At 36.8% G+C, this 8,740-nt stretch overlaps 2 protein-coding genes across 2 annotated transcripts in view; both read left to right on the top strand.

Annotated features, from left to right (window-relative positions):
- The window catches only part of LOC107551889 (receptor tyrosine-protein kinase erbB-3-like), a 29,316-nt gene extending 23,774 nt beyond the window's left edge, over positions 1-5,542 (top strand). Inside the window, exons 19-24 of the mRNA XM_016233653.1 lie at positions 14-23; positions 703-800; positions 901-1,065; positions 1,690-1,758; positions 2,683-2,950; positions 3,887-5,542. Coding sequence (XP_016089139.1) covers positions 14-23; positions 703-800; positions 901-1,065; positions 1,690-1,758; positions 2,683-2,950; positions 3,887-4,728 — 1,452 coding nt within the window. The 3' untranslated portion in view covers positions 4,729-5,542. The remainder of the gene's footprint in view (positions 1-13; positions 24-702; positions 801-900; positions 1,066-1,689; positions 1,759-2,682; positions 2,951-3,886) is intronic.
- Positions 5,543-7,380: 1,838 nt separating this feature from the next.
- Positions 7,381-8,740, top strand: part of LOC107551923 (proliferation-associated protein 2G4-like) — a 13,063-nt gene continuing 11,703 nt past the window's right edge. Inside the window, exon 1 of the mRNA XM_016233702.1 lies at positions 7,381-7,592. Coding sequence (XP_016089188.1) covers positions 7,508-7,592 — 85 coding nt within the window. The 5' untranslated portion in view covers positions 7,381-7,507. The remainder of the gene's footprint in view (positions 7,593-8,740) is intronic.

The raw sequence follows: 8,740 nt of genomic DNA, 5'->3' as shown, positions 1-8,740 counted from the left end.
CCTCTTTTGGAAGACCAAACAAAGTAGTTTCGCTTTCACACAGCGTCTTCACAACATGGCGGCAGCGGCAACAATACTACAGCGAGAATAAAATTTACGCCTTCTTTCTTTGCGTGAACATTTGGGCGGCGTTATGCAAATCTTCCCACACAGTGAGGTAGATATGTGGGGGCGTGTTAGAACGAGCCGTGTTAGGTAGACGTGGCTGACTCTTAACTTTTATAAAGAATATCTCTTTGGATTTGAGACTTTAGTCTTTGCAACTTTACAGATCTTCTTTATGCACCAAGAGCTTGTAACACTCCAAAGAGAAAGGAAAAATTGAAATCGCATCAAATGACCCCTTAAAGTTAAGTTTAAATATAACTTAACATTTAAAACTGAATATTTAGTAAATATATTTTAATCAATTTAAAAATAATTTTTTATATAATTTATTAAAAATATTTATCTTTTGGTATTAGTTAACAATAACAATATATGATTGTGCATGCTTTAAAAATACTGTTAAATGTAATATGTAGCAAATCTTGAAATGAATATCCATTTTTCAGACATTATACACATTATAATGTACATTATAATGTTGAGATGCCTAAATTCACTTGTGGCATTTATTATTTATTTTCACTTGTAACATATAATTTATTTGTATTTTTTATGTATTTGACTAAATAAATATTTGTTGGCTTATTTGAACAGGTTGGATGATTGATGAAAATGTTCGGCCAACTTTCAAGGAGCTAGCCAATGAGTTCACCCGAATGGCCAGAGACCCCTCCCGATATCTCGTCATCACAGTATGTCAAACTAACAGAGTACTTCATTGTATCTTGCATGTCACGGTCAAGCTGGAACTGTTTTGAATGACTGTTGTTGATTGATGTTCCACCTCTATAGGAGGAGCAAAGAGCTCCTGACCCGGCCTCAGATGAGTCCCATCAGAGAGGAACTGAGATGGCCATTCTAGGGGTGGCGCTGGAGGACCAGGAAGATACGATAGACATGCCACGCTATATAACACCATCCAGAAGTTTCTCTAGATTGCGTATAGATTCTCATCGGGTGCGTTTTATAAAATCGATCATAATTAATATGTGGTTTGATTGAAAATAGACCAATGTTCACCATTCACTACTCAAAAATTTGGGGTTGGTAAGATTTATTAAAATAATTGAAAGAAGCCTCTCTTATGCTCACTTAGTCTGCGTTTACTTGATTAAAAAAAACAGTATTGTTGTGAAATATTATTACAATTTAAAATGACTGTTGTCTAATTTGATATATTTCAAAATGTAATTTATTTCTGTGATGCAAAGCTGAATTTTCAGCATCATTACTCTAGTCTTCAGTGTCACATTATCCTTCAGAAATCATTCTAATATGATGATTTGATGCTCAAGAAAGAACATTTCTTAATACCATCAATGTTTAAAACTACGTGCATCATACTTATTTTTCAGGAATAGAAGGTTCAAAAGAAAAGCATTTATCTGAAATAGAATCTTTTGCAATAATATGAAAGTTTTTACTGACATTTTCCGTCAATTGAATGCATCCCTGTAGAATAAGAGTATTAATTTATTTACTGATCCCAAACTTTTGAACGGTAGTGTAGATGTTGAGATGATCTGTGGAGGCTCTATGAATAATTAATTAATAAGAAACATATCTTTTTGACACTTCCAGTCAAGTCTGACTCCATCCAATATTGCTGGATATCTACCAATGACCCCTGGTCTGGAGAGCTCAGTGCAGGTGAGCTGTCAATCATGTTTAAAGCTTATTTCAATGCGTTAGAGACCATGCATACACTGTAAAAAAAAAATCCGTAAAATTTACGGTAAAAAAACGGCTGCTGTGATTGCCGGAATTACACCGTAAAAAATATGGTGGCAACATTTTAGGTTTTACAGTTTTAATTTAAATTTACAGTTAAATACCGTAATTTCATTAACTGATATAATGTTAATATACCAATCTATTGAAGTACTGAAATCTGTTTTGTACCTTTGTAATACACTGATAACCACCAAATGCAGGAGGTGATGAGAAAGTCACATGATGAACCAAAGTCCATCACAAGCAGCTTTTAAATAATAACATATATAGAAGGTGCACAGTGTCATTCACACAAACACTAAACACCATCATGGTAACACACGATACTGAAATAATGCAATAAACATTCATTTAACAACATTAGGTGTAACACACAACCCTAATATACAAAACTGATAAGAAAAAACTAAGAAACATAGTTATTTCAACAAAAAAAAACATCAAATTTGAAATGTAACGCAGGGGATTCTGGGAATGTCAATTAACGGTTATAACACTTTCACTTCCAAAAATGGTATACTACCGTAAAATTACATGTAATGTTCAATACAGTTTTTCGCCATATATAGTAGGGGAATTTACCGTTAACCATTTAACAGGTTTTTGCTGTAGCATTTTTACAGTCTTTTACCGTTAAATTCACGGTCATTTTTTACAGACAAAACTACAAAAAAAACTACATTTGTGTAGTTGCAAAGTTTGTGTGTGTTATGAATGAATATTGGAGGAGTAATGCACATAAGACACATATCTAAGATCATATGGCTTAATATATAACTTATATTAATATATAACATATATATAACAATATAATATATTGTTCACCTCATTTTGCTGTAGACGGGATGGGCATCTCGGTCTCGTCTCGACTCTGGATGCACTGTTTCTGAGAGCTCAGAGGGACGGGGAACTGCAGTGGAGCTGGAGATGAACGAGGACATCTCTTCGGTTGGCAGCATGAGGAGGGTCACACATCGTGAGGACAGCGCTTACATGTCACAGCGGGACAGCCTATCAGGACCTCCGGAAACAACCTCCACAGGGACTCCAGGAGAAGAAGACCAAAATGGATACGTGTTGCCTGGGTTTGGTGAAAGTCCAGAGAAAGGTGAGGATAAGCAAATTAGAGCAGCATGTGTATGCAACCTTTATGCAACAATATATGCAAAATTTTAATGCTTTGAACTTTAGAAGGTATAGTGATGCAAGATTGAAAAATCTGCGGAAGCCTGTTTCTACCTTCATAGTAAAAAATAAATAAAAAGTAATTATGAGATAATGTCTAAAATAAGACAAATTTACATTGTGAGATATAATCATACACACAATTATGACATACACTACTGATCAAAATGTAAAATGATACGATTTTTTAAACATCTCTTATGCTCATCAAGGCTGCATTTATTTGATTAAAAATATAATAAAAACAGTGATAATGTGAAATATTATTACAATTTAAAATAGCTGTTATCTATTTTAATATATTATAGAATGTAATTTATTCCTGTGATGCAAAGCTGAATTTTCAGCATCATTACTCAAGTCTTCAATGTCAAATGATCCTTCAGAAATCCTTCTAATATGCTGATCTGATGCTCAAGAAACATTTTTTATTATTATCACTGTTAAAAAGTTTTTTTGCTGCTTATTATTATGATTATTCTTTTTATTTTTTTTTGGAAACTGATACTCTGCCATTCAAAAATGTGTTAACATTTTATATTTTTTTATAATTTTATATTTACATTTTAAAATATATTAAAATAAAAAACAATTCTTCTAAAATCTAATAATATTTCACAATATTACTGTTTTAACCGTATTTTAGATTTAAAAAATGCAGCCTTTGTGAACATAAGAGGCTTATTTCAAAAACATTATAAATATAAATATATATATAAAAAAGTTGCAATTACATTCAATTCAAAATTCTAATTAAGTTGCAATCGCAGTGTCTTTTTATTTATTTCTTTTCTTTTATCGGCTTCCATAAGTATGAGTACCCGTGTTAACACATCTCTTGTATTTTGATTTTCTTTAGAAACTCTTCTATTCACATCATCACGTGCAAAACGTTCACAAAGGAGAATCTCAAGAGGTCATTCTGGCGACTTTTTGGAGGCCCACAGTGTTGTGGGTGAAGAATACGAGTATATGAACAATCAGACCCTCTCTCTCGGGCATATACCAGGGCAGCTTAAAGATTACAATCAGCGACCGCCACGCAACCGTAGCGCCTCCTTCAACCCTGCCGGCTTGTACAGCAATCACAAATCTCTAGGGTCCAGCAGGCCCAGTAAGAGATCATCGATCGAGGGCTCAGAAAGTAGCGGCGGTCTCTCCCAGTCCTCGACTGACCAAAGGAGTCACAGCGATGGCGATTTCCTATCCAGTGAAACGGAGTACACTGACGGCGATCTGGATCTCCAGGGGGTTCAGTACGAGTACATGGACATCCGTGGTGGTGCAGGACCACCAACTAACATGGTACTCAAACTTCACCTCCCAAGACCGGTTTCCCATCCTCCTCTCCGAAGATCGCCACAAGACGATGAAGACGAATATGTGGAGGAAGACTATCAGTACACTAACCACCAGCCTCGGCTGAGGAATTCGCTCAGGGTTCAGGGGTTAATGCAAGGGGAAGGAGAAGTGTATGAATATGAGGATATGGACTCATTGGCTGCAGGTGGAGCATCAGCAGCTGAATACCAGAATCTGGAGGGAGAAGATGAGGAGAGTGTTGGGCTGACGGATGAACCCCGGAGCCTGGGGCCAGAAGAGTATTTAAAAGTTCATGCAGGGACGGAACATAAAGCTTTTGATAACCCTGACTATTGGCACAGCAGGTTGTTTCATAAAGCCAATGCTGTCCGCACGTAGCAATGGAGAATAGCTTGAAGGAACTTGATGCAAATGAATAAATGCAAGCTGAACTTTCTTCAGTGGCCAATGTTCAGGATATTATTCAATAATCCAGAGAAAAACTGATGCAGTCTTGACAAAATAAATGTATTTTGATCTCAAATGTATTCTTGATGTAAAAAATGTGGCATTATGGTTCAGATACATTGAAACAAGAGCAGCTTTGTTCTTTTTTTACTATGGTGGAGGTACCAGAATGGCCAGATTCATGAGCTACACATTGAATGGGAAGATATTTACTGTATATCTGGATGTGTATGTATGTAAGTGTGTGGTTGCTTAAAATGTTCTGTTCATGCCAAGTTTGTGTAACTCATCAAGAGAAGCCATAAGTTTGCTGTTGTGAGTGTTCATCTGAAATATAGTGTGTTCATGAAGTGCCCAATTCAGTCAGCAGCTGTTACTGCCAAATCACTGTACATCTGTTCAGATTGCACTCGAATTATTTCACAATTTAAGTGTAATTTTCGAAATAACTGTTTTCGAAATATCTAATCTGAGGTATTTACATTTGGAATTTATCTAATTATTATGTCAGTTGAATAGCATATTGATTGAATTTGGGTAAAGTTGTTTTTGATGTCTTTGAGGTGTTTGTTGTCCATGCCTTCTGAACAAATCAATAATGAAGTACTTGTATTATGTTTCAAATGAAATGGCCAGTAAACAAGCTTTTATAACAAACTGTAGTTTTGTATACGCATATCAAACTAAAGTATTTTCTCAACTTTGTAACAGTTTGAAATGATTTTTTATTTGCTTTTATCTTCATTTCAATAAAATGTTTCTATGTAAAGCTGAACTAAACTTTTGAAACCTTTAGGTTCTCTCATACTCATACCCTTTTTTCTGCTTTGTGTGTGTGTGTGTTTAAATGTTGTAGTGTCTCAATACATATTTAGGAAGCTATAAACTAACAAAACAATTCCCATGTAGATCAAGACAGATCTGTCCTCTGTGTGTTTGTGTCTGGAATGGTTGTAGATTGAGAACCTCTAGGTGAGTAATGAATTCATCTGACCTTTAGGGTTCCCGTAAAATAGACATATTTTCAGAGGTGCCACTTACTATATGATACTGTACAACTACAAATGATTTATTGATTGAATGTCTTTATTGTCATTGTACAAGTACAATGAAATTGAAATGCAATCCTTGGGGGCGATAATCTAATAAAATCAATCAATCAATCAATCAAATTTGGGGAAGTCGTGGCCTAATGGTTAGAGAGTCGGACTCGTAACCCAAAGGTTGCGGGTTTGAGTCTCGTACCGGCAGGGATTGTAGGTGGGGGGAGTGAATGTACAGTGCTCTCTTCCACCTTCAATACCATGACTGAGGTGCCCTTGAGCAAGGCACCGAACCCCCAACTGCTCCCCGGGCGCCGCAGCATAAATGGCTGCCCGCTGCTCCGGGTGTGTGTTCACTGCTGTGTGTGTGCACTTTGGATGGGATAAATGCAGAGCACTAATTCCTAGTATGGGTCACCATACTTGGCCACATGTCATGTCACTCACTTTTTTTTTAAATTTACAATAGAGCAAAACATATTGTGGCAGCTACAGCCTGTTTTATGATTTATTATTGCATATTACAGGCTAATAGATTTCTTATCAATTGAATAGACAGTTTAACCTTATTGTTCATATTTTATGTTAATGTAATATTTAATAATTAAATATGTAGTAATGTGGCATTTTTAAAAACATTTTTTATAATTATTTCAATTCTTTCAAGCAGCTCTAAGGCCTGGTTTCACAGGATTAGGCCATAGTTTAATTAGGACATTTAAGTAATATTTATAAGCATGCCTTAGAAAAAAAACATTACTGCTGTGCATCTTGAGAAAAAAACAAGGTCACAGACATATTTTAAGATCAATCAGTGCAAGTTTCTCAGTTGGAACAGTTCAGACTTACATTTTTGTCTGGGACTAGGCTTAAGAAACTGGGGGTAAATTACTTGCAATATTGATTAACTTAAGTTTCATTTATAATTTATTTATTTTATATATTTGGGCATTTAGTAATTGTACGCTATTATACACACACACACACACAAACACACACATATATATATATATATTTTTTTTCAATGTGTAGTGCTTGGAATTATTGTGGTTGAGTTTAACAATGATAATGCCTGTATTCATAATCATAATACAATAACGTTACATTCAGATAACATTTCCTGAATATTAGTGGAACACACACACACACATATATATATATATATATATATTTTTTTTTTTTTCAATGTGTAGTGCTTGGAATTATTGTGGTTGAGTTTAACAATGATAATGCCTGTATTCATAATCATAATACAATAACGTTACATTCAGATAACATTTCCTGAATATTAGTGGTCTTTTAAGCCCCAACTGAGCAAACCAAATATATATGCATATATATGTAACATATATGTAATATATATATATGTAACAAAAACTTGAACTGAATTGAGCTAGATAATAACACTATTGTCATCTGTAGAGTCGTTTCATAATTGATGTTATTTTCCTGTTTATTGCCCTTTTTTGGAAGACATCCTCGGTTGGTTTTGGCGCCATCGTATATGACGACACCTGTGATGCGGCTGCGTAGTAGGCGTGGCTACGCTGTGCGTGGAGGCCGTGGGCGGAGCTGGAGGGTCGGCGGGCCGCTTGGTGGTAGTGTGACTGATTTTTGCTGTCCGCTCATCGTACAGCTAGAGAGACGCTTCGAAAGCCGGTGCAACGATGTCCGACGACGAACAGCAAGAGCAGACCGTCGCCGAGGACTTGGTCGTGACCAAGTATAAGATGGGCGGTGACATCGCCAACCGTGAGTTTGACGTTTGAGTGCTGGAGGTGTAGAGCGGTGACACGGGCCTCCACGCTGCTATCTCATGCATGCCATGTGTTAGGACGAGACGAGCAGCGTGGGACATGAGACCCCAGCGCCCTGGCCTTATGCAACATACAGCCGCACAAGACCTCTTTTAAATGCACGGCTGTTCCTCCTATACATGTCTATAAAACCTGTACACTTTTTTTTTTTTTGCAGTCCTACAGTATGGAGGGACTAATTCTAGAGCTAATGCTAGCTAGCATTAGCCCTCAGTGCATGTCAGTAGACACTTGTGGCTCTGGCATTGCCAGCTGTTAGAGGCTAATGTTAGTCCTCAAAGGCACGGGTTATTAGTGAGCTTTGTGGATGTATATGTCCACTACTGCCTTACTGTGGCAGATCAGTGACTTGAGAGCTTTCACATCCCATCTATCAGCGTTGCTCACAGAAGTAGTGAACAGCATGGAGGTGAACTTTAGCTGGTGAGGTGATGCTGACTGGGCTTTTGACATTATCAGTCCAGAGCAACTGGTTGATCATTGTACAGTGTTGCGAAAAAGTGTTGCCCCCCTTCCTGATTTCTTATTTCTTTGCATGTTTGTCACGCTTTAATGTTTCAGATCATCAAACAAATTTAAATATTAGTCAAAGATAACACAATTAAACACAACATGCAGTTTTTAAATGAAGGTTTTTATTATTAAGGGAAAACAAAATCCAAAACTACATGGCCCTGTGTGAAGAAGTGTTTGCCCCCCTGTCAAAACTGTGGTTTATCACACCTGAGTTCAATTTCTCTAGCCACACCCAGGCCTGATTATTGCCACACCTGTTCGCAATCAAGAAATCTCTTAAATAGGACCTGCCTGACAAAGTGAAGTAGACCAAAAGATCCTCAAAAGCTAGACATAGACATCATGCCGAGATCAGAAATCAGAAATTCAGAAACATATGAGAAAGTAATTGAGATCTATCAGTCTGGAAAAGGTTATAAAGCCATTTCTAAAGCTTTGGGACTCCAGCGAACCACAGTGAGAGCCATTATTCACAAATGGCAAAAACATGGAACAGTGGAGAACCTTCCCAGGAGTGGCCGGCCGACCAAAATTACCCCAAGAGCACAGCGACGACTCATCCAAGAG

The sequence above is a fragment of the Sinocyclocheilus grahami genome, unplaced genomic scaffold (genome assembly GCF_001515645.1).
Source record: "Sinocyclocheilus grahami isolate Dianchi unplaced genomic scaffold, SAMN03320097.WGS_v1.1 scaffold437.1, whole genome shotgun sequence".
In the NCBI taxonomy this organism is placed as follows: domain Eukaryota; kingdom Metazoa; phylum Chordata; class Actinopteri; order Cypriniformes; family Cyprinidae; genus Sinocyclocheilus; species Sinocyclocheilus grahami.
The sequence above is the reverse complement of the archived record's forward strand: the minus strand, read 5'-3'. Positions and strand labels throughout refer to the sequence as shown.